The following is a 26650-nucleotide window of genomic DNA, read 5'->3' as shown; positions in this document are numbered from 1 at the left end:
TATGTAGCAGTGGCTTGGTCCATTACTCTTTCTGCTATGGTGATCACCCAAACTGCTTTCTGATTCATCTGTGTGTCAAAAATGTTTTGTTAGTGTGAATTGTATAGACCGGTTGTTCAAAGAGAAAAACCATACACAATATCACCATCATTCTGTTGCTCATCTTTGTGGCTGCACTAAGATGTATATGGATCCTCGGTGCACAGTACGTGTTGAGATTCGATCAGTCCTTCATGTTGGCAAAGTTGAGTCTGGCCACGTAGCTATTAAACGCTGCAAGCAGTTGGACAGTGCCACACCATCTGTCCCCCATGGAAGTGTTTATACAGAAAAACAATTTTGATACAAATCTGTCAGTTGGTGCCCACAAGCAATGTCCTAGATGCCTTGAAGGCAATGAAGATTGTGGAATAAAATGGAAAGTACTGGAGAGCTCAGGGTGTCTGAAAGCCTCTTGGAGAGACAAAACATTAACATTTCAGAACTGTTGGAGTTACGTTTTTATTCCAGATTTCCAGCATCTGCACTATTTTGCTTTTATCAGGACGATTATGAATTCCATGATTCCCTGCGTGGACTATGAGAATAATTTGACCGATTGCCCATCTTTCAAGTGGTGAGAAGGGCCTTCCCAAACAAATCCCTTCCACAAATCTGAAGTCCCGTTCCTCCTCGTTTTGCCCATAACGGACTGTATGAGGAAGGGATAAGCCATGACCTTACTGAATGGGAGAGCAGCCTTGGGGGACTGAGTGGCCTACCTTCTTGCTTCAATGCTTGTATGATTGGAGTCCACCTCCTGAAATGTGCCTCTGCAAAAAAGGTGTTGAGGAGATGTGCAGTGGATTTTTTTCAAGGCTCATTCTGAGGAGCGTTATGACAGAGGACTGTGCTGTACTGGCTGTTCTCAGCAACATACAGCAAGGTAAACATCAGCTGCAATTAGAGGATCATTAACTCAGTCAAGGATACTCTTGATCTGCTCAAAACACGCCGGTCTTCTAGTGCAAAGAATTGTTGTCACCTGAGTGATCCAAGGTCCAGGACTATGTGCTGAGGCCTGCATTGAAGCATGAGCTAGCTGCCAAAAAAGTACAATGAGGAACGGTCACTATCTAAAGCCTTTCAACTATAGTACATTGAGGGGCTGGAAACTATAGAATGTTTCTGTCTGTATGCCTGACATTGGATGTACAGCTTGAATATCAAGCGTATTGAAATTGAATTGAGACACCTTAGCAGAAGATGCTGAATGAAAAAAACTTACGTGTTGATTTTCAATTTGAAATATTTTGGAATTTTTTTTAAAAAAAGGTACATTTTTGGATTGTGACAAAGTGCAACTGTAGTGATTTCCTTCACGGAGTAAGTGAATTGTTTCTTCAGAGAGCCAGCACAAAATCAATGGGCTGAAAGGGGTCTTTCTGTGCTGTAACTATAATGTGATTCTGTGTAAACTAATCCCGCAGGTAAACAGTTGAGTGATTTGAAGACTTCTCTTACAGTAGGAATGGAAATGGAGATTGTTCGGCTTTGGGCAATACAATACTATACTCTTCATTGTTTCCATTCGGAATTGTGGAGGAAGGATTTTGGCAGGTCACGCTCTAATAGAAACTGTAGCTTCAGAACCTACTCCAATAGAGAGCATTAGGATTCCTTCTTTTTCCTTATTCCTTCCAGCACCAGCTCTTCCTCCACCATACCGTTTGCTCTTCCAAAGCAATGTGGCAAACGTTAGTACTGAGGTTTCTCTATTTGATCATATTTAAAAAAGGATACAAATATAGGAATGAGGCCACAACTAACAGGATCAACATGTATTGCCCATTTCCAATTGTCTTTGAGATGATGATGGTGAGCTGCCACGTTAAACCGCTGCATTTCATGTGGCGTAGGTACACTCACAATGCTATTGGGGTGGGAGTTCAAGGAATTTGGCACAGCAACAGTGAAGGAAAAGCGATATATATTTATGTGAGAATGATGTGTGACTTGGCAGGCAATTTGCCCCATAACTTAGTGAGAAGCACTTTGCAAGGTCAGCTGTTTCCAATGTTTGGATCATTCTTCATTGGTCAACCTGGTCTTAACCTTATTGGACTTCTCTGTAGTTATTTTGAAGCCACCAAAGGATGCTAGGGTTTGAGAAGACAGTTCAGAGTCAACCAGGTTGCTGTGGATCTGGAGTCACATGTAGTTGAGACAGGCTACACATGATAGACTTCCTTCCCTCAGGACATTAGTAAACCAGGTGGGTGTTTTGACAATTTGATAGTTTCATAGTTATCTCTCTGAAATTATCATCTATTCCCACGTTTATTTATTAACTATTTGCATTTAAATGTTGTCAGTTCCCATAGTGAGATTTCAACTTCTACTGCCAGAGATTTAGTCCACATCCCTGATTTACAGGTCCAGTAATGTTCCTGTTAACTTAGTATTTCCATAAAATTACACAGTTACTGTTGAGATAGCAGAATTTTTGCATGTCTCTCAATTTTTCGCTTAGAACAGGGAGCCAGCTCTTTTAAACACAGGAGGTTCTGTTTCTAAATTGATATGTACAAGCATATGCAGCAAGTTCCCTGCACTGATGTTACACATCTGAGAACTGAACAATTGACCAGCAGATGGTGGCTTTAGTTTTGTTACCTTTTTATAATAGTAATATTATTTTTGTGTTCAATTATCAGCATTGCTTAGATTTATCAACATTTATAAATCATCATGCCTAGATTAGAAGGAAATGACTCTCATTGGTGAATATCTAGTTAGTATCAGGATTCATAGTGGAGGAAGAGGCCAGTGTGCCAGATATTCTAAGAAAAATAAGAATAAATCATGGATGGAGACTCAGCAGAATAATAAGTGACTTGTCTTCAGGGCAATTTGTTTTCCATCTTGTTGGAGGCTGTAGAAACATTATCGTTGGAGGTAGTATTTGAATTTCGACCTTCTGGCCCAGATAAAGGAAAACTATCACTGTGCCTCAGTATAATTCGACATTAAGGGTGTGTTAACTCAATACCTTGTAAAGTTTCAGATGAACAGGTAAAGCCAGCATGTGGTAGGTTGTGCATCAGACATTTCAGCCATGCCAGAGACCATCAAATTCAAGTGGAAGCATTCGTTACAACTGTCTTCCTGTGAAGCATCATGGCTTAAAGAAGATGGCGCAGGATGTACTGCAACCGAAGTTGATCCTGAGTGTGTGTGAACTGGTTCAGATCTGGAATGTTCCCCTGGTTGAATAGTCCACCAGCACGAACTATTGTCCCAAAGGCAAAATACCTAATTGGATTAACAGTTCAAATGAATCTGAATCTCTACTGGAGTCTTTATCAGGGCTAAAGGCTGAAAATTAAAAGGGGATAAATGTGCCCAGACATGCACTGTATAAAAGCATAAATAGTTTGTTCAAAATTGCTGGTAAATTTTCCTGACGTCCTGGGTCATTCTGTCCAACACACCTGTCAGACTGTGTAACACCTTATTGCCCCTTAGGCAGTTGTCATGTAATGCATCAGATTCAGGACCACACTACAGATTTGTGAAGCATGAAAGATAACCATCAAAAGAACAACAGGGGAGTCGGCTTTGTAAGTTTGATTCCTAAATCGTGATGAAGCTTGCCTTTTTTTATTTAGCCTGTTCATGATTGTAGATGTTTAATAAAAATTTGAAAATGTCATTGAATGGGAGTGCATGATCCATTTCTAAATAGGCTGATCATTGAATGTTTCTTTCTCAAATTGAAACCATGAAAAGTTAATGTATACATGATTTATTGATTTGAGGCTGTGAGTTTTTACCCAACAATATTTTAACTACAAAACTGAGATTGATTGCTAAAAGGCACTACATTTTGAAACAGGACCAATGGCTTCTTTAGGAGAGGTGCCACTCAAATATTAGAATGGGATATTACATGGATTGAAAGTTATCATACAATGCAGTTTGGAATTGAAACCTCAAATTGCAGACAGTCTTAATTAACACTATGAATTGATTCTTGACAATCCAGGATAGTGACCAAACAAATTTGAGGTAGTATTCGAGGGAGCAAAATCCGCTGGGAAATGGAGCAGGGGCGTGAAGGTGGAAATCTGCAAAAGCCTGACTTCCCCTCTCATTAGTTACAGATTGTGCCCTCCATGAGCGAAATTAGTATAATGATTTGTCTGTTAAATCACAAGCCTTGAATTGTGCACCTTAGATTTAACTCCCTGACGATTTCATGACTCAAATGAAGGGTAAATCAATCCAATTCCAACTTTGGAGTAAGCATACAAAATTGCAAGCAGGAGAATGGCTAACCGGATCATCAAGTCTTCTCTATGCCTGATGGTTATACAAAATAGCTCATATCAACCTCCCCTTCCTTTTACATTGACCCCTCTATAAGCCATGTTACGATGGTAAAGTCAACAATGGAAGTGAGTGTTGAAGGATGGGGTAAAGGCACTGCTGGTGGGAGGGGGTAATTGAAGGTGCTGAGTAAAGGCAACACCTGTGTTTGAGTAGGTAAATAATTGAAGGGTGGTCTAAAGGCAACAGTGTTAATACGAAATCAGGACATTGTCAAATGCCCCATGGAAGTTCATAAAAGGCAATGGCTTAGTGGTATTACTGCTAGACTATTAATCCAGAGACCCAGATAATATTCTGGGGACCCATTTAGAAAATAGCCAATGATTTTCTTCGTCCAACCAAAATGAATTACCTCACAATTTCCCACATTGCATTTCATCTCTCACTTTTTTGCCCACTGTCCTAGCCTGTTCAGGACCTTCTGCATATACCCATCCCTCCACATATCTTTGTATTATCTGCAAACTTTACAACAATGCCTTCAGTTCCTTTGTATAATGTGAATCGTTGTGATCCCAACTCGGAACCCTGCAAAAAAAAAACAATGGTCACTGGCTGCTATCTTGAAAAAGAACCCTTTGTCCCTACTCTCTGTCACGTGCCAGTCAGCCAGTCCTCTATCCGTGCTTCGAAATCCTGAACCACAAAGGGACTTGGGAGTCCTAATCCAGGACTCCTTAAGGGTAACATGCAAGTTCACTTGTCAGTTAGGAAGGCAAATAGAATGCTAGCATTCATTTCAAGGGGGCTAGAATACAAAAGTAGTGATGCACTGCTGAGGCTGTATAAAGCTCTGGTCAGACTACATTTGAAATGTTGAGAGCAATTTTGAGCCCGTTGTCTAAGGAAAGATATGCTACCTTTGAAGGAGGTCCAGAGGAGTTTTACAAGAATGATCCCAGGATGAGTCCTTTTCATATGAGGAGCAGTTGAGGACTAAGGTCTGTACTTGGAGTTTTGTAGAATGACGGGTGATCTGATTGAAACTTACAGAATTCTGAGGGGCATGAAGAGAATGGATGTGGAGAAGATGTTTTCTAATAGGAGAGATTCGGACTTCAGGGCACAGCCACAGAGTGAAGGAAAAACCCTTTAGAACTGAAATGAGGAGTTTCTTTGGCCAGAGGGTGGTGAATCTGTGGAACTCTGTTATTGAAAGCTGTGGAGGCCATGTCACTGAGTGTATTTAAGACAGGCCCTTAATTAGTAATGGAGGAGGGCCTATGCGTATCAGCCATGAGTAAATGGTGGACCATCTGGGCCAACGATGTAATTCTGCACCTGTATCTTATGGACTACATCTTCCCATTGGGCTTTTCAAAGAATTAATTCTGGATTGAGATTTGAACTTGATGGAATTAACCTTAAGAAGAGCATGTTATTGTCATGCTTTTTGGTTAAATTTATTTTCCTTTCTTCACATTTGTGACGCGGTTATGGTTGTATTAAAACATGTTCTTAGGATACGGGAATCTAACCATTGGTCCTTGACATTAAATGGTGTTACCAGCTCTAAACCCCCCAGTATTAACATCCTGGGGTTTACCATTGACCAGAAACTGAACGGGACTAACCATCTGAACACAGAGGCTACAAAACCAGGTCAGAGTCTAGGAATCCTGCAGCTGGTAAGTTTCTCCTGATTTCCTGAAGCTTGTCTGCTGTCTACAAACCTCACATAGAAGTGTAACGGAATACTCTCCACTGATCTGGATGAGTACATCTTCAAAAACACTAAAGAAGCTTGACACCATCCAGGACAAAGCACCCATTTGATTGGCACCACATTTAAAAACATTCATTAGCTCAATGGCTGATGCTCAGTTGCAGCAGCATGTACCATTTTACCTCATGCAGTATAGAAATTTACCAAGGCTGCTAGAGAAACTACTAATCCAGAACCTTTAGAAAAACAAGGGCAGCAGAAACACGGGAACAGCAGTACCAGAAACTTCCCCCATGCTGGACTCCAGTGCATCACCACCGACCTCCCAGGGTTCCGACCTATTTATTTTGCTCGTTCTCCTTAATATCACACATGCTGAAATGTGCTACCTTGATGTCAAGACCATCACTGCCATCTCACCTCCAGAATTCTGTTCTTTTGTTTATATGTGGACCAAGACCTAAACAGAGTGACTGTGACAGAACCTAAACAAAGCAGTAGTACAGGTAATTACTAAGTAGGTACTGCTTAATGGCACAGCCACCTTCCATCATTTTGCCAATGATTAAGGACAAGCTGGGAGGGTAATTATCGAGATTTAGGTTTATCCTTTTTGTAGATGACAGATTCCTTGGTAATTGTTCATATTATTAAGTAGGTTCCACTGTTGGAGCTTACTGGAGTTTGTCCCTTGTGTGAGGGTGTGGCTAGTTCTGGAGCACATGTTTTAAGTCCTTCAGCTAGAAAGGGATATAGACCTGTTTCGAGAGAAGGCGAATACTTGACAGATGGAATATAATTGGGAAAATGTGAGTTATGCACTTTGGCGCAAAAATAAATCTCCCAAACGGTTAACAAGGTGTGGAGCCGGATTAACACAGCAGGCCGAGCAGGAAAGCTGTCTTTTTGGGCCTAGACTGAAGAGTCTAGGCCGAAAACATCAGCTTTCCTGCTCCTCAGATGCTGCTTGGCCTGCTGGGTTCATCTGCTCCACACCTTGTTATCTCGAATTCTCCAGCATCTGCAGTTCCTATTAACTCTCCCAAACCGTTGCCCATTTTAAGACATAAGGAAGAATGTTTTCTTGAGGAATGAATCTGTGGAAGTCTTTGCTGCAGAAGGCTGTCACATAGGTTATTAGGTATATTCAAGGTTGAGATTGTTAATTAGTTAATGGAATCAACGGTTACGGCGATAGGGCAGGAAAATGGAATTCAGCATTATAAGCTCAGCAATGATATAGTTAAACGATAGAGCAGACTTGAAAGGCCAATGAGCTACTTCTGCACTTGTATCTTGTGGTGTATAGCTCATCCATGTGGCACCTCTGTTGGAAATGATAATAAATGTTTCAGTTTTGTCTTTTGTATTGATGTGCAGGGCTTGCCCATCCATTGAAGGAAGGGAAGATTTTGGATCTGCCTCCTCTGGCTGGTTTAATTGCCCACTGTCATTTCATGATTAGATGTGATAGTTGTAGATCATTGGTTTGTTCTATTGTTGTGGGAGTAAAGCATGTTGTTAAGGGCTTGGACAGGGAGGAATTTGTCCGATGTGTTCAAGAAAAGCTCCTTTGTCATATGCAGATGTAAGTACTAGAGAAGGAGCAAAACTTGACCTTCTTATGGGAAATAAGGTGGGGCAAGCTACTGAAGTGTTAGTTGGGGAGCACTTTGGGACAAATTATCATAATTCTGTTAGTTGTAAAATAGTTATGGAAAAGGAAAAGCCTTGTATAAAAGTTAAAGTTCTAATTTAGAGTAAGGCCAAATTTTAATGGTATGAGACAGGAACTTTCAAAAGTTGTTTGGCGTAGACTTGTTCACAGGTAATTGGATAACTGGTAAATGGGAGGCTTTCAGAAGTGAGATAATGACAGTTCAGAGGCAGTATGTTCCTGTTAGAATGAAGGGTAAGGCTGGTAGGAATAGGGAACAATGGCCAAATAAAGGTATTAAGGCTGTGGTCAAGAATAAGGAGGCATAAATTAGGTACAGACAACTGCGATCAAATGAATCTCTTTAAAGAGTATGAGGTGGGGGCATTCTTAAGAGGGAAATCAGGAGGGCAAAGAGGGGATATGAAATAGCCTTGACAGATAAGGCTAAGAATAATTCAGACATTCTACAAGTATATTAACAGCAAAAGAGCAAACAGGGAGTGAACAGGGCCCCTAAAAATCAACAACGTTGTCTACATGTGGATCCACAGGACATAAGAGAGATACTAAACAAATATTTTGAGTCAGTATTTACTGTGGAGAAAGACATGGAAGCTAGGGAACTGGGGAGATAAATATTGCGGAGTGATATTGGGAACTGCAGATGCTGGAGAATCCAAGATAAAGTGTGAAGCTGGATGAACACAGCAGGCCAAGCAGCATCTCGGGAGCACAAAAGCTGACGTTTCGGGCCTAGACCCTTCATCAGAGAGGGGCAGCCCAGCCTGTCTCCGCTTCCCTAACCTGCTCTTCCTCTCACCCATCCCTTCCTCCCACCTCAAGCCGCACCTCCATTTCCTACCTACTACCTCATCCCACCTCCTTGACCTGTCCGTCTTCCCTGGACTGACCTATCCCCTCCCTACCTCTCCACCTATACTCTCCTCTCCACCTATCTTCTTTTCTCTCCATCTTCGGTCTGCCTCCCCCTCTCTCCCTATTTATTCCAGAACCCTCTCCCCATCCCCCTCTCTGATGAAGGGTCTAAGCCCGAAATGTCAGCTTTTGTGATATTGAGATGCTGCTTGGCCTGCTGTGTTCATCCAGCTTCACACTTTGTTATCTTAGATAAATATTGCTGTTTTGAAAACAGCCCGTATGACAGAAGAGGAGATGCTGCAAGTCTTAAAAAAACATGGTGGATAAATCTCAGGGACGTGATCGAGTGTATCTCAGGATATTGTGGAAAGCTAGGGAAGAAATTGTGGGGCCCCTCGCAGAGATATTCGTATAATCTACAGCCAGGGGTGAGGTGCCAGAAGACCAGTGAGTAGCTGATGTTGTTCCTTTATTTAAGAGAGGCTGCAAGGTGAAGCCTGGAACTAAAGACTGGTGAGTCTGACGTCACTGGTGGGTTGGAGGGCATTCTGAGAGACAGAATTTACATGTCCTTGGAGAGGGCAGGACTGATTAGGCATTGTCAGCTTGGTTTTGTGCACGGGCAATCATTTCTCAGAAACTTGTTTGAGTTTTTTGAAGGTGAGACCAAGAAGATAGATGAGGGCAGAGTGGTAGATGACGTCTACTTGGACTTTAGGAAAACCTTTGACAAGGTTCTGCAAGGTAGACTGGTTAGTAAAGTTAGATCACATGAGATTCAGGGAGAGCTTGCCAGTTGGGTACAAAATTGGCTTGATGTTGTGAGACAGAGTAGTGCAGAAGGTTGTCTTTTGAACAGGTGACCTGTGACCAGTGGTGTGCCAGAGGGATCGATATTGGGTCCATTGTTTGTCATTTTTATAAAACTATTCTGATGAAAATTTAGGAAACATGGTTAGTAGGTTTGTGGTTAACACCAAAATTGGTGGTATAATGGACAGTGAAGAAGCTTATCTAAGATTACAAAGGGATCTTGTTCAGTTTGACTGTCGAGTTTAATTTAAATGAATGCAAGGGGTTTTGCATTTTGGTAAGATGAACATGGGCAAGACTTACACAGTTAATGTAGGACACTGGGAAGTGGTTTTGAATAAAGAGACGTAGGGATTCAGGTACATAGTTCTTTAGAAGTTGTGTCAGAGATAGACTGGATGATGAAAAAGCCGTTTGACATACTTGCCTTCATTGGTCAGACCATTGAGTTATAGGAGTTAGGACATCATGTTGCAATTGTACAGGACATTGGTGATGCCAGTTTTGGAGTACTGTGTACAGTTCTAGTTACTGTCCTATCAGAAGAACATCATTAAATTGGACTGGGTGCAGAAAAGATTTAAAAGGATGTTACTGGGACTGGTATGTTTGAATTATAAAGAGAGATTGGATAACCTTGGACTTTTCTCATGGAGCAGAAGAAGTTGAGAATTGACCTTAGAGGTTTTTAAAATCATGAGAAGAACAGATAAGGTGAATGGCAAAAGCCTTTTCCCTCAGATAGGGGGGCTCAAAACCAGGGTCATAAGTTTTAGGCGAGAGGGGATAGATTTTAAAGGGACGTGAGGGGCCGTGTTTTCACACAGAGAGTGATTCATACGTGGAATGAACTGCTGGGGAAGTGGTAGATGCAGATACAGTTACAGCATTTAAAAGACATTTGGAAATAAATAGGATAATAGAAAAGGCTTAGATGGATATGAGCCTAACACAGGCAAATATGACTAGTTTAGTTTGGGAAACTTTATCGGCATGGATGAGTTGGACCAAAGGGTTTGTTTCCATGCTGCATGCCTCTATGAGTAATGATGAATGAGCAGTGATATATCTTCAAGCCAGGCTGATACGTGACTTGAAGGAAACCTGGAAGTGATAGTTTTTTGATGTAGCATATATTTCTCAAGATAGCACCTTTGATTATTCGAGGCTTGTTAAATCATAGCCAATGCTATGAATTTGTTAAAGGCCAGGGTGAGGAAGTAGGGCCTAAATCTATTTCAATCAGAGTGGGAATTGAACCCATTGCTATTTGTCTGCACTACAGTTGATATAACTGACCCCACAAAATACCTATATATGGGTGATTCCCAAGGATTATGTATTGGTCACACTTTCCAGTATTATCATAGACAGATTCATCTACAACAGGCAAATTTTTCCCTCATTTAGTTCCTTGCAATACCTATTACACACCCAGTTTGACAGCTATCATATGGGATTGTGTCAGCTTGTTCAGTAGTGGAGCTATTAAACTATTGGTCATGGCCCACAGAATTCCCCCACCCATAGCACATTCTAGTTCTTGCTCTTTTTTTTTAAGATTAGATTCCCTACAGTGTGGAAACAGGCCCTTCGGCCCAACAAGTCCACACCGCCCCTTGGAGCATCCCACCCAGACCCGTCCCCCTATAACCCACACACCCCTGAACACTACAGGCAATTTAGTATGGCCAATCCACCTAACCTGCACATCTTTGGACTGTGGGAGGAAACCTGAGCACCTGGAGGAAACCCACACAGACATGGGGAGAATGTGCAAACTCCACACAGACAGTCGCCCGAGGTGGGAATTGAACCCGGTACCTGGTGCTGTGAGGCTGCAGTGCTAACCACTGAGCCACTGTGCTGCCCCACATGTAGTGTATGAAACTTTGAGTTTTGTAATTTAGCTTTATCTATATTCAAATTCCTATAACAATATCATTAGATGGCATGTGGTATGGTTCATTAGACCAATACAGGTCTCAATCAGTTTCCTGCATCGTTATGACTTCTTAATTGCAGACATGCCTTTATGGGGAGGTGTCAAATGGAAACAAAGTGCTAAGATACAAAGAAAGCCTTTGGGACAGTAGCTCTATTACTATCCTAAACACCTCTAAGCAGCTGGTAATACAGCATTGGCAGAGACCTAGGGCTGGGCCACCCATGGCCAAGGTCAGTGTTCAGAGCAGTAAGAGCATGAGGGTAAGGGAAAAATACAACAAATGCCTTTAAAAACAATTTATTGCAATCGTTCCAAAATAGGCAATGTCCATGAAAGAACTGCTTTTGCTTTTCTTGCATTTGGTTTTGGCTGAGGGCACACGGAGTTCCACTGATTCCAAGCGAAATAGCCTTGGTGTGGGCATTTCTGGAGGCTGGGTTGGAGAAACTGTTCTCTGTGCTTTTATTTCCAAATGGCTTCCAGTGTAGAGCTTGGGCGTAAGTGGTATTCATAGACCTTTCCCTCGCCCATTTTGTCCTGATGCCATTTGACTCTTAGGAGTCCATTGTCAGGATTTTTGGGACCACACCATTCAGACTACAAACCATACATCCATGTTTTGGGAGGTTAATCCTGCTGGTGAATCATGATATACCCTGGAATGGTGATGGAACAGTCCAAGACATTGATTTTACAATATGATTTGGTATTTTGTCGGATCAAGTTTTGAGTGAATGTTCTTAAGACAGCACCGTGAGGTAACTGATAATGAGTTCTCTTTCAGTAACTTTATGCTTAAAGTAACCACTGCTATTGACTGCAAGAAGAGAAGCCTGAAACCAGATCCTCTGTGGTTCTGTGGAGACAAAATACAGTTATTATATAATCCTGAAGTCTTAAATTATTGAAGATTGTTTAGAAGCGTTATTAATTTTCCCCATTGCCTGCGTCAAGTGAATTTGATAAATTAATGAATAATTAATACAGACCAACCTTTCTTTAGTTGGGAAAGATTGTACTTTGCCCTTCATCAGTTTTAACAAAAACATTTATAAGACCTTTTTACTCAAGCATTTTTGATGAAGTTAGTGAATAGAGGACATTACACCCTATAGTTAAAGGGTAAATGCACTGTTTATAATGCAGCCGAGTTCATAGGCCTGTAAGAGACATGATGTAGTAGAATGCAGAATGATAGTGTGTTATCAATCAGGATCCATCTAAAGAAAGTAAACTAATCATTGAGGTGTGGGCCTTATAGAATGAAATGGATTGAGTTGGTTTTAAAATACTATTATTAAACTATCCTTGTCTCTCATTAGGTGACCCAGGTGAGTCATCCTGATCTTATTCTCTTCCTTATGAAGTACCTGATGGCTCTGGTTGTTGGAATTCCTTCTGTATTTTGGGTTGGCAGTAAGAAGACCTGCTTTGAATGGGCTAGCTTCTTCCATGGACGCAAGAAGAAAGAGTGAGTACACTTGAGGCATGTGCCCTGGCATTCCTAATGGTGCCCTCTTTTCCCACTGCTTGCCCTGTCCCTGGTATCTTTATTTAGGGAGGAGGTGTGAACTGGGAGATTTTGTGTCCAACTAAAAGACTGATATAACATCTCAATCCAAAAACAGCACCTCCAACAGTGCAATGGTCCCTCAGTACTGCAATCAACAAAAATGTCAATCTTTATTACCGCTCCAGTGTCCACAGTGTATTACAAGCCTATACAGACCAATAACTTAAAGGATATCTGAATTTCTAGTGACTGGAAGGCTCTCACAACAACAAAGGTAAAATTGTGATCAGAGATAATGGGAACTGCAGATGCTGGAGAATCCAAGATAACAAAGTGTGAAGCTGGAGGAACACAGCAGGCCAAGCAGCATCTCAGGAGCACAGAGGGTCCAGGTCCGAAAAGTCAGCTTTTGTGCTCCTGAGATGCTCCTTAGCCTGCTGTGTTCATTCAGCTTCACACTTTGTTAACAAAGGTAAAAATCTTGATTAACTCATTTTAGTGGGCAACTTTAAACCACAGAATAGGTTCCCCATGTGACTTGTGATCAAAAATCCCTACCACAAATCTATTTTCCTCTGTCCTTTAAGTGAACACTTTATTCTGCAGGAACTAATCCAAGGTTATTTTTAATTTCAGCCAGCATATTTCTTTTCATTTCCCAGTTGTGTAATGTCTAACCTCTGAGCTCATCTTCATAGTGAGGGTCACTTTGGCGATACCTTCCATTCTAAAGCGACGTGAATCTTCCGCATTTAAATCCTCACAAATCTGTTTGTTCTATCTGGGAAATGAGTTCCTTGCTGAGTAATCAGACAGCACTTATTCTGCTTCATGTGCAGAACTGGTTGTTTCTTTTTGTCTTTCTTGTTCCCTTATGTTCTCGCAAACTGACTTGTCTGAGAGATTCAGGAATATCCTAAGAAACCTGCACTCTGAATAACTCAATTTTTCTATTGACTTTTCCTTCCGAAAGCCCAGCCCTAACGAAAAGCATTGCACATTTCCTATGTCTGTTCTATCTCGGAATTTGATAGACAGTTCAAATATAACTTGCTATAAAATGTAAAGTTCTTAACACCTCCCTGTGAGACTTGGAGACCAACAGTCTACACACAGTCATCGCAAGTGTGCTTGCCATCATCCACAGGTGCAAAAACCTTGTACCTTGTTCCCAGTAGAAAATTCTTGCACCCATTAGCCTTTACGTCACCCAAGCTTATGGTCAAAAGGAATTCAAAACAGGTGACATTCCCCTCTTCATTCCTCTGGTTCACCCTGAGTTAATGACACAATCCCAAAACAGAACAAACTTTATATTTGTAACGTGTGGGCTGTTAGCTCAAGGCCTTCTGAATGTTAGGCACTGATCCACAGCTCTTACTGAAATAATATTGTAGGTCCGTTGACCCGTGTTTTCTCAAGAGTCACCTCACACCCTGCAGCATTTTCTGTACTTGTGCCTAATGAGCCATTTGTTTGTTTGTGTCTGTACTGATGAATGAATAAGTGAACTATTGTAAATTTTAATTCATCTCATGTAAGGTCACTGAGTCCGGTGAATTATTGTTCCCAATACAACCAATCAGTTGCTGCCGAGGTTAAGTGGGTTCCAGAAGATCCCACAGCTTTGGATCGCCAGATCTCTCAGGATTAGCAGTTAATGGGCAGTGGCTGGGGTTGTAGTGAGAAGTTCAGTAGGCATTGTTCATTTGAAAAGGATACATGGAATTTATTAAGGTCAGAAGTCACACAACACCAGGTTTATTTGAAATCACAAGCTTTTTGAGCATTGCTCCTTCATCACCTGTGACGAAGGAACAGCAATTGAAAAGCTCGCCATTTCAAATAAACCTGTTGGACTATGACCTTGCCCAGCCTTGCCAACACCGGCATCTCCACGACATGGAACTTATTACACTAAGTTTCTTCAGAAAGTATCTGCACTTCTTAGCATGCATTGAGAAGTACGTTCCTTCCCTGGGGATATCTTCAAAGGAGACCATTCTGCCCTTGAGCATATTCCATTGTTCTAGCAGATCAGTCAGATCACGACTGATCTGCATCTCAACTCCCATTTGCACATCCCTTGGTGCCTTGCCTCCCGAAAGTCTGTCAATCCTGAATATTTGAATTGTCACCCAATATCCATAGCTTATTGTTGGTGAAAATTCCAAATTTTCCTTATTGTTTTTGTGAAGAATGAAATGCTCCTGATTGACATTTTTGAATGACATGTCTGTAGTTTCAAGATGAGGCTCCCTTGTTCTGAAAAATTTGCACTGCACCCTTTCCATGGCTAAAATACCTAAATTTTGATACATTTTAAAAGCTGGGACTGGTAGTCAGAAACTAATCAATAATAAAATTTCTTTTTAGAGATGGGAGATAACTGAAACCTAAGAGTTTGCCTAAGCATCTTAACTTCAACTGGATTCTATAACTGACCCATATCTCCCGCCTTTCCTTTTCAGCTCTGTAAATGAGAGTCGTCAAGTACTGCAGGAACCCGAGTTTGCTCAGTCACTGTTGAGAGACCCCAACACCCCAATCATCCGCAAATCCCGAGGCACCTCTACACAAGGAACCTCCACTCATGCCTCCTCACAGCACCTTGCCATCATGGATGACCAAAGGAGCAAGGCTGGCAGTGTCCACAGTAAACCTAGCAGTTACCACGGCAGCCTGCACAGATCAAGAGATGGCAGGTGAGTGGAGCCATTGCAGAAATACAAATTGCGTATCAAAGAGACCTTATTAAAATAAACGCATCAGATAGACACCTGCACTGTTCAGTCAGGTTGTCCTGGCTCAGTACTGATGTGGTATGAGGAACAGAAGGGGGTGGCGTGTTGGCACAGTAGTTTGCACTGCTGCCCCTTAGCACCAGGAAACTGTTTGATTCCAACCTTGGGCAGCTGTCTGTGTGAAGACACGTTCTCCCCATATCTGCGTGGGTTTCCTCTGGGTGCTCTGGTTTCCTGTCACAGTCTAAAAATGTACTGGTTAGGTGAATAGGCCATGCTAAAAATTGCCTGTAGTGTCTAGGTATGTGTAGGTTAGCCATGGTAAAAACTCCATGTAATATTAAGTGGTTTGGGTGACGGTATGGATCAGGGTGGGAATCTCTTCGGAGGGTTGGTGAACCAAATGGCCCCTTTCTACAAAGTTGGCATTCTGTGATTCTATGAGGTCTTCCTAAATGGACGGGTGTAAATTTGAACTAAGCAGTGTTGCTCAACTGTTAGTATTCTTTCACAGTGAATGACCACATCTTGAGGACCATTTCTTAGCCCTAATATGTGGGTGCAAAAAAGATGCAGGGTAACTGACAATTTGCAAATGGAAATGACCAAAACTGAGAGTTACCGGAAAGATCTGGACAGAGTAGGGCTCATCTTCCTGGAGAAATGAAGACTGAGGATGATTTTCTGGAGGCTTTTAAAATTATGAACAGGCTTGATAGTGTAGATGTTTAAAGTATGTTTTCACTTGATGAGATCAGTTCTAGGAGCCATATCTGTGATACAGTCACTAAAATCCAGTAAACAAAAACAAGGGGAACTTCTTTAGCCAAGGAGTGGTGAGAATGTGGAGTGCATGGGGTAGTTTAAATGGCTAGCATAAGATGTGTAGAAAGGGAATTGGATAAGCATACAAAAGAATAAAGTGTAGAGGGGGATATGTTCAGAGGAGTAAATGTAGCAGGGTGGGAAGAGGTTCATGTAGAACAGACGTAGTGACATGGACAAACTAGCCTGTTTCTGAACTGTAAATGATATGTAAAAATATATAGTAAATATTTCCTACAATGCCATCCGTACATCTAATTAGGCAACAAATGACTTTGAGATTAACAAAGATTTTATTGTGAATCAGTAATGTAGTACAAGCATCAGTTTCCGCATTTTCTTCAGGAGCCTTTCCTTGAAATGATACCAACACACTGTGTTGAAGAACTGAATATCCTGAATTATCCAGCTTAATTTGTCACATTTCAGTAGTGGCAAAACAACGAAATGTTCAAGGGCCACTGTTAATTACTTTTATTCCTGTTTTTACATTTTAGTGACATACAAATCTTCTAAACTGGTGACTACATCTGTTTTAAGATGTTGATGGAAAAGGGTATTGAAATCACAGAAATGTCACTGTGCAGGCAGCCATTAGGCCCATGTCCGCTCTCTGAGTTTTTCACATCTCTTTTCCCAACCCCAAACACATGCTAAACAGCCTCATGGAGCTCAGTGCTCACGCTTCATGTGCAATATGTTCAGCTTGTACAGGTGCCAGTTCTTACCCAGAATCAATCTCATTTTATCAGCTGTCTAAACCCCTCCCTGCAGCACCATCTTTCCAGCCAAATATTCCTCTCTTTTCTTCCGATTTCTGTCCGTCCTTGTGCATGGCACAGGGAGTAATCCAGAGATTAATACTTTTGAGTTGCAGTTTGCTAATTTTCTACCTGTCTCCTTAATTGCAGGATCACACCCCCTTCCTAATCATGTTATTGGTCCCAATCTGGAGTAGGACCTCCAGCTGTTGCCCATCCCCCAAGCAAGAATTGTTTGAATTAAATTTGCAATCCTTTAAGGCACCAAAAAAACGCAGAAACCTGCCTAATCGTGTCTAATGTGAAGTTAAAAGATGGCATTAGATCAAACAAAGAACTTAGTTGTGAAAAGAGTGGTAAACTCAAGTAGTGATAATGGGAACTGCAGATGCTGGAGAATCCAAGATAATAAAATGTGAGGCTGGATGAACACAGCAGGCCCAGCAGCATCTCAGGAGCACAAAAGCTGACATTCATCAGAGAAGGGTCTAGGCCCGAAACATCAGCTTTTGTGCTCCTGAGATGCTGCTGGGCCTGCTGTGTTCATCCAGCCTCACATTTTATTATCTTAAACTCAAGTAGTAGTAGGATTTTGGAATTCAGTAAAAAAAAAGTCAAGCAGGAAATAGTAAAGGGAGTATGAGAGAACACTAGCAAGTGACGTAAAATCAGATTGCAAATGTCCCTGTGGGTATGTAAACAAGGCACTACAGACAGATGGAGATTAAATTATGATGAAGAATAAGGAAATGCCAAAGCAATTTGTTCAATGTTTTTGTATCTGCCTTTGCATCAGAACGCCCAAGAACAATCTGAAAGTAATGGAGAACTGAAGGCTTAGCAAGAATGATGAAGTTAAAGAGACCTGTTCTAGAAGTGAAAAAGTACTGGTTTAAGGGAACTAATTGGGAACAGATCCCTGGACTTAATGATCTACATTCCAGGGTCTTAAAAGAAACAGCTGCAACAATAATGAATATATTAGTTTTGATCTTCCAGAATTCCTTGGATTCAAATAGTTCCCAAGGACTGGATGGTATTAAATATAGGTTTGCTGTGAGAAGTGTGAGAACAGGAACATAGCGGCCAGTTGGCCTATCTTAAGTAGTAGAAAAATTGCAAGAATCTATTATTTGGAACATGATAGTGACAATTTGAAAATTGCAAAATTATGTAGGGTCATACAAATTTATAAAACTAAAAACATGTTTGGCAAATTCAGTGGTGGTGTGAGGAGTAACTTGTGATGGATAAGAGGGAATGTACTATGTATGCCCTGTAGTTGAATGTTCAAATCAGCATTCAGTAAATACCACAGAAGAGGTTATTACTCATAGGATTAAGCAATAGTGTGAACGTGATTTGAGGATTAATTAAGGAGCAGAAAACAAAGGATAAACTGTACGTTTTTGGGTTGTCAGGCTGTAACCAGTGGTGAATCACAAAGAGCAGTACTTCTGAGCTGATTGAAATCTTTGTTCGTGACTTTGATAGATTACTCAGTCCTCTCATGTAGATTTTCTGATAATATAATGTTATGTGGGAAAAGTTTGTGATGGTGATGCAAAGACACTGTAGAGGGACATAGGTTGAGTGAGTGATCATGAACTTTGCAGAAGCAACTGGGTAACAAAAATGTTTAAAAAGGAATATTTTGAATGATGAGAGACTGGAAAATGTTTACATTCAGAGTCAGTAGAGTGATCTTGTACATGAAGTGTAGAATGTTAACTTGCAGGGGACAGCAAGAAAGTGGAAAAGTAAATGGTGTATTTACTAGCTTTTGTAACAAAACAATTCAAGTATAAACATAAATGAGTTTAACTTCAATTATACAGGGTATTGCTGAGACCACACCTGGAGTAGTGCTTGCAATATTGGTCTGTTCTTCTGAGGAAGAACATACCCTGGAGAGGAGTGCTGCAGTTGCCCTTTGAGGATAGGTTGAGTAGATAAAGCTTATATCCTGTGGAGGCCTTGAAAGATAAGGCAATTTTAATTGAAATAAACAAGTTATCAGAGTAGATGTTGAGATTGAAGAATCTATAGTATTCATTCTTAGAATAAAGAATGGCCATTTAAGGCTGCAATAAGCAAAGATTTTTCTAAGGAATATGAATGCTTGAAATTCATTATCCCGGCAAGTTGCAGATGTTCCACCGTTGAACAGATTCAAAACAGATGCCAATAGATTTTCGGCTACTAGGGGCATTAAGGAAGATGGAGTTAAAATAAAAGATCACCCATGATCTTATTGAGCAGTGGAGCATGATCAAAGGATAAAATCAATAATAAGGTCCTTCCCTTGCATCGATTGGACATTGCTAGGGGTGCCACAGCTTCTGCTGGAATGGTACACGTACAGACATTGCATGAAGGCAAAGCCTAGCAGGCCTCAAGTGATGAAATGACCTGCAATATTCACACTGAAGATTTGTAGATGAGCAATAACAATAAGTGTGTCTGGGGGAGGACACCAATGGAGAGAGATTCAAAGACTACATTCATTAAGTTTTTCATATTCTGTTTATACTAGGATATCAGGATGCAGTTTGTTTTCCTTAAAACGTTTTCCCGAAGCAACATATACCCAGGACCCTGCCAAAGCAGCAGGCAAGAGAGGGTACAAAGTTTATTTGGAGGCTTGTAATTAACACTTCACCACATTTTAGATGTAAACATTTGTAAACTGCAAAAAGTAGGGGAGGTGTGCAGTGTTTTTGATGTGCAGGGAGAATATCCATTCAGGTTAGAATCCCCACTTTTCATTAGCAGTCAGTGGGGTTCAATAAACCAGATTTCAGTCTCCACCATCAGTGTTCAAACAGAAGATTCACTGGAACATTGTTTTATGGTACTGTCAAAACTCAATCAACTTTGCTGTTCTGAAGCCCCATTCTGCCCCGACCCACCTTAGCCCACAATGTTTTATTAACTTTTGCACTAATCCACTATCTATGTGATGGTTAATTGGAACCTCGCCCATTGTTTTTTTTAATCAGATATACACCATGCAGCTTCAGAGGTTTGGATGAGCGGTTGGTGCATGGTAGTCTGCCGAGGCTCAATGACCAGTCCCGGCAAAGCAGCCAGCACCGCCTGAATGACCAGTCCCGGCAAAGCAGTATCAGGGACCTGACCAACCCAGCAACTCATATTACGCACGGTACCAGCATGAACCGAGTCATTGAGGAAGACTGCACAAGTGCCTAAATGTAACCACCTTTCCCAGGGAAAGCAAAGGAAACAAACTTTTTAACAGAAGATGGGAAATGCTGTTTACAGAGCATTTACAAGAGGAAGTTTGTTCACTGGCAGTTGTTACAATAGGCCAACGGCAGCAAAATAGATAATAGATCTTGTTAATTGCAGTTTCATCTACTGTCATTAATGCTGACAAGAAAGTTCAGATAGATGCTGACATAAAAATGACTTGAACTCTTCTTTGAAACAACAAAAGGCAAGATATATTTCAACTGATGCAACCAATATAAAGACGAAAGAGAAGGAAGTTCAAAGTGGCATCTCATTCCTAACAGACTGCTGTTCATTCTGGGTATTTTGTAAAACTGGGAGGGTAGAAAGCTTGGATTCCTCTTCAAGGACAATGTGATCCAAAATGTAAAAAAAACTTATTGTATCATTGCTGAGACATCTTTAGATGAACACATACATTTCTTATGCAAAATCTGACACCATTCTCATGTCTACATGATAGTCAAAAGGATCATTGTTTGGAACTGTTTTTATTATGTTGATGGCTACAATGGTAAAAACATTAATAGCAAACCTGTTCGTTTTCCGAACTCCCATCTCTAAGATTAAATTCTGTTATTAGAAACTGGATGCACAGTTTGAAAGAAACAATGAAAAGATGTGATAAAGTGTAAAAATACATTGTATGTTCTTGAAATGAGGTAGGTTTTGTAAAGGGGCTGATGCACAGTTTTTTGTTTAGTTTTTATTTGGGTCAGGATGTTGCAATGCTACCTCAGTGCTCCTTCTATTATCTGACCATTAGGATAAGTAACAGATGAGGCAGCTTTGCCAAATAACATGTTGCTAATTAAGGGCAGGGTTTATGGGTGGTGAAATGGAGTTGTGCCCAAAAAGTGCATTTTTGGTGATGAGTAACAAATGCTGGCCTTGCCAACGATGCTTACATGCCATGAAAAGTTTTTTTTTAATGGGGAACTTCTTGTTACGGTGGTATGCAATACACCTCAAAGTTATTGTTATACCATGTGATGAGAAAGCTTAATGGTTCTGGAATAATATTGCCCCATGCCCCCTCCCAGCACACTCTGCCACCCACCTCAAAAATAAAAAATAATGTGGACAAATGAATTGTACTGCTGATGGCAAGTCCTTCACCAGCAACTTTGGGTTCATTCATTACCTAAAATATCTGTTGGTGATCCTGTTAGTGTCCTTCCAAACAAAGTAACTTTCTAATTGCAATTTGTCTGAAATGATCTGAAACAAAACTTTAAAAATTGGAAAAACCTAGAGATTGGGTATCCTGCCAAACTTTGAACTGAACCTTAGCCTAAGTAGGTACTTTCAAACGTTCACCAGTATCTTCACAAATGTGTTTTCTGTGTAATTAAATGTCACAGTAATTCTGAAATATCCAATTAGTATAATGCAGATGACAAAGGGCAGTGAAGGCCTCTGAGACCCTCCAACCCACCTCACTGGTGCCATCCATAATTCAGTGGTGCCACTTGGATCCCTGATTCAAAAGATAAATGAATGCAAGCTCCGTTCTCCAGTATTGAGAACAAAATCTAGGCCAACACTGTTTTATGAGTACTGACAAGTTGCTGCACTGTCAGAGGTACATTAAATCCCATCTTTTCCCTCAGTTTTGCAAAAACAGTATTCCACAACGAACATTTCTGGTCATTATCACATTAATATCTGAGAGATCCTGCTCATACAAATTACCTGCTACCTTTACAGTTGGCTGTAAAGTATTTGAGGATGTGCTGAGTCTGTAAAAAGTATCAAATGAAGTTTCTAAACAGTCTGATCAGACTCTCAGTACCTTGTATCTATCTGCATGTTATCATTCCTTAGTGAATTAGGCTGGAATAGTGATGTATTTAGAGAATCATGGAATATTTACACGACAGAAAAGCCACTTGGCCTGTTATGCCCATGCTGACTTCGAGCTACTCAACAAATCCCACTTCTTGGGCTTTTCCCCATAACCCTGCATGTTTCTTCTTAGATAATTATCCACTTTCCTTTAGAAAACCACTATTAAATCTGTTTCCACGACATCATCAGGAAAACATTGCAGATTTCTTAGCACTTACATTAAAAGCTATTTCTTTATGCCTATCTAGTCCTTTGCTAGTAAACTTAAATTTTCCTGTTCTTGAGCTTTCGACAAAACATTTTTCCCTGTTTATTCTTCCTGGAATTCTTTGGACCTTGAATAACTCTGTGAAATCTTCTATAAACTTGAAATAAAAGCAAATATACAGCAGGTGCTGGTAATGTGAAAAAAGCATAGAGAATGCTGGAGAAAATCAGCAAGTCTGGAAGCATCTGTGGAGAGAGAAAGTTTGTTTTAAATCTGGGGTTTGACTTCTTCAGAATCTGAAGCTATCAGACGTGCTAAGTTTCTCCAGTATTCTCTTCAAATTTTTGTTGACCTAATGACTTTTCATGACCCCATTTTAGCCCCTATAATTCCATGTTTAAGGTCTTTCCTACATTCCTTGTAAACTTCAAAGGCTTTGTCAGTTCCCATCCTCCTCAACCTTATGTCCACTTCCTTTTGAGAACTGTATTCTCTATATTATTTCTCCTTGCCTTCCTACCAAAACTTGTCACTTCATATATATGCATTAAATTTCAACTGCCACCTATCTACCTATTCTAATACTGTGGCCCATGCTCCTTTACAGTCTGTCACTATCCTCTTCATTGTTTACAGTGCTTCAAAATTGGTGTCATTTTCATATTTTTAAAATGTGCCACACATTGACCTAGGTCATGAATACAGGTTAAGAAAAGCTATGGTCTTATCTCTAAGCACAGTGTGCCTTCAGCAAGTCTAAACCAACTATTAACCACTGATCGCTGTTTCCTGTCATAAGCCACCTTATTTTTCACATCAACAATTTCCTTCGATAGGCTTCAACTGTGCTAACATGCATGTTATTTGACGTTTGTTCAAACATTTTTTGGAAGTCCATGTGGACCACATCAACCACATTATCCTTGTCAATCCCCCTTTTTTTGATGAAGTAACAATCAAATTAAACATGACTTGTTCTTAATTAAGGAAAGCTATCAAAAATTCATTTCTTTAAACCCAGATTATTTCTAAAACTTCTGCCAACAATGTTAAGGGAATTGACCAACATTCCCTCTAATGTTTTATTTGCTGCAAGGACCTCAGAGTGCCATGTATGGCAGCAGCTTCTGAGACCAGTAGTCTGTTTTGGAAATGGCACTGGGACACCTGTGCAAGGAATTTCTAAGCATCTGTGTACCCATACAGCTTACAGGACATATTGTTGGGAATTACTTGTAGTTGCAAGGCTTATTCCTTGCATTTTTTTTAGTAAGACTGTGACATTTGCAGTTTTCCACTTTTCTGGCATCACCTACATTTAACAAGGATTGGAAGATTGAATCCAGTAACTCCACAATTTTCACCCTTTATCCCCATCTAATTTGATTCTGGTGACTTAAAGTAGATTTAAGTATAGCAGACTTTCTAATACTACTTTATCAGTTTTTAAAGCTGTCCTTCGTCTCAACTGTTTCTTGTTTCACAATGACTTTGGCAATATCATCTTTGCTTAAGATGAATTCAAAGTGATCATGTATTTCCTCAGTCATGCTTTCTATCTCTCTATCAATTCCATCTTTAGTCCCGAATCGAACCTATTCCTCTTTACACTTCTCTCCTGCACCTCTTTCATAATTGTTCCTTTTTACGTCAGTTACTAGCCATTACTCATATTTTCTCTTCGCTGTTATTTTTCTTTTCTTTCTATGTTCAGCCTGGTTCTTGCTTGTTGTTATGACATATGTCCTTTTTCTCTCTGTTTATGATCAGTATCTATCATTCTTGTCACCCAAGTCCTCTGGCTTTAGCTTCCCTACTTTTTCTCTTTTGTGGGGATGTATGTCAACTATACTTGAACTGTCTCCTCTTTAGAGAACTGTCCATTGTTCAATTACAGTTTTGCCTGACAATCTTTCTAGCTGGCCCTTCCCTAGTAAATTATTTTTTACTCTAGTTGGTCCTTGGCCTTTTCAATTGTTGGCCTAGACCCTAGGTTTCTATTATCATTGAGCACTAAAATGAGAACCAAGTGACTATCATTGTTTTGAAAAGTCTGATTTAATCTGGGTTTAGTTGTTCTAACCCATTAATTCAGAGAGGGTATTCATGTTAATAGAAACAAATCAGTCTGTGAATTTCATTTCACTTTCAAGAGATTTCCTTTCTTTTGCACAACATTAATCTCCTTCATACGCAGTCCATTTTCTTTGTTAAAGTGAACTCTAGATATTCATCAGTTCTCTTATTACAGCTGCTAAATAATAATGTCTTTATTTTCTGACATTTTATACAGATCAGTATTTACTTGTTTAACATTTCGCTCTTCGTTCATCAACATTAAACATCTAAAAATATTCAGTGCTTCCAAAGAGTACATATAGCTCTTTGGTGACTAAGTGTTTAACTTGCTAAAGCTATATATTTGAATATATCCGGGAGACTTTTCTGACAGTCTGGACAGATTTCAATAAAGTTCTCTTCAGTTTTCCCTTGTTCCTGAAAAGTCCAACATACCTGTTATGTACCGTTGCGATTTTCTGCAAAGTCAATATTATGAAATTATTACTCATTGCCATCTCTGTTCTCCTACTTCCCCACCTTAACTCTGGAACTAGTATCTCTAGTGCTCCTCCAACAATTTTTAGACTTTTCCAAGCCCTAGCTTAGCTTTGTCCACATATCATTATCTCCAACAACAGTGTTCTGGTCTGTCAACTTCTTTGGCAATTATTATTTCTTCTTTGTTCTAAAATTAGACATTTTTGTTGTGAATGGTGTATGACATAGAATGCTTAGAAAGGAAGAAGACAGAACTGATATGCGAGGAAAGTTCTTTACACAGAGGGTGGTGGGTGCCTGGAATGCGTTGCCAGCGGAGCTGGTAGATGCAGACATGTTAGCGTCTTTTAAGATATATTTGGACGGGTACATGGATGGGCAGGGAGCAAATGGACACAGACCGTTAGAAAATAGAGGACAGGTTAGACAGAGGATCTTGATCGGCGCAGGCTTGGAGCGCTGAAGGGCCTGTTCTTGTGCTGTAGGGTTCTTTGTTCTTTGATTCCTTTCATTCCCAGTTGCCTCCAACCCACCTCCCAAAAGTAACACTTAATCTGAATTGCAATAAGTGAGGTATGGTACAAAAATTGCAAGCAGAAAGGTGCGTTAGATGAGAGAAGAAAATGCCAATGTTGGGAATTTATAAAGAATAATCAAAAAGAGGTAATGAAGATTGAGGAATTGTGAGTTTCTTAATTATTTTTATATTAAAATTATTCTGGGCAAGTTGTAGTGGCTGTACTTTAATAATTTGAGGTATAGAAATAGACGTTGCATTATTTGCAATGAAATCTTGTTCTGGGTTTAGGTTGACATTGATTAGTTGTTGAAATGGGGTGAAAATAGTGGCTAACTAACTATACCTATTTCTATCAGAGGTAATGGGAACTGCAGATGCTGGAGAATCCAAGATAATAAAGTGTGAGGCTGGATGAGCACAGCAGGCCAAGCAGCATCCCAGGAGCACAAAAGCTGACGCCTCGGGCCCAGACCCTTCATCAGAGAGGTCTCTGATGAAGGTCTCTGGTGAAGGGTCAGGACCCGAGGCGTCAGCTTTTGTGCTCCTGAGATGCTGCTTGGCCTGCTGTGTTCATCCAGCTTCACACTTGGTTGTCTATACCTATTTCTACTCCTTTTCTACTAAACAGCTATCAATGGAAGCCACCAAGTGTAAAGTACTTGCCCTGAGGCTGATTCAGCAACAATGAAGAACTGTTAAATTCTTTTTATATTAGAAGTCACAAACCTGATACTCCTTCCAGCTTGTTCTCGATCTTCCTCTTTGTATTGTTAGCACATGTGGCCACAAGTCTTCTGACATGTTAGGAGCAGATGTGATGGGGTAGCTATGCGAAAACTACACTTCTGTTTGGTAATCTATCCACATTCAGAACAAAGTGGTGAGCTTGGCAAACAGTAGTTGTCATCAACATAATCCTGATTTGAGATGGTAATTAAAAATCATGTTCAGGGATTGTTCCTTCTCCTGACATTGTCATTGTTGGATTGTTGAGAACTATTGTGTTTTACCATCAGAAGCAAACTGGTGGTATAAAGAATACATTAGTTGGGCCTTTGTCCAACACTAAAATGG

At 40.4% G+C, this 26650-nt stretch overlaps 1 protein-coding gene across 3 annotated transcripts in view; it reads left to right on the top strand.

Moving 5' to 3' along the window:
* The window catches only part of LOC125452528 (frizzled-3), a 108548-nt gene extending 82531 nt beyond the window's left edge, over window positions 1–26017 (top strand). For all 3 annotated transcript variants that reach the window (XM_059645566.1, XM_059645565.1, XM_059645567.1), the window contains 3 exons: window positions 12663–12811; window positions 15325–15558; window positions 20186–26017. In XM_059645566.1, coding sequence (XP_059501549.1) covers window positions 12663–12811; window positions 15325–15558; window positions 20186–20396 — 594 coding nt within the window. In that variant the 3' untranslated portion in view covers window positions 20397–26017. The remainder of the gene's footprint in view (window positions 1–12662; window positions 12812–15324; window positions 15559–20185) is intronic.
* The last annotated feature ends 633 nt before the right edge of the window (window positions 26018–26650 follow it).

Source organism: Stegostoma tigrinum, chromosome 4 (genome assembly GCF_030684315.1).
Source record: "Stegostoma tigrinum isolate sSteTig4 chromosome 4, sSteTig4.hap1, whole genome shotgun sequence".
In the NCBI taxonomy this organism is placed as follows: domain Eukaryota; kingdom Metazoa; phylum Chordata; class Chondrichthyes; order Orectolobiformes; family Stegostomatidae; genus Stegostoma; species Stegostoma tigrinum.
This window is presented reverse-complemented; position numbering and strand designations above follow the sequence as displayed.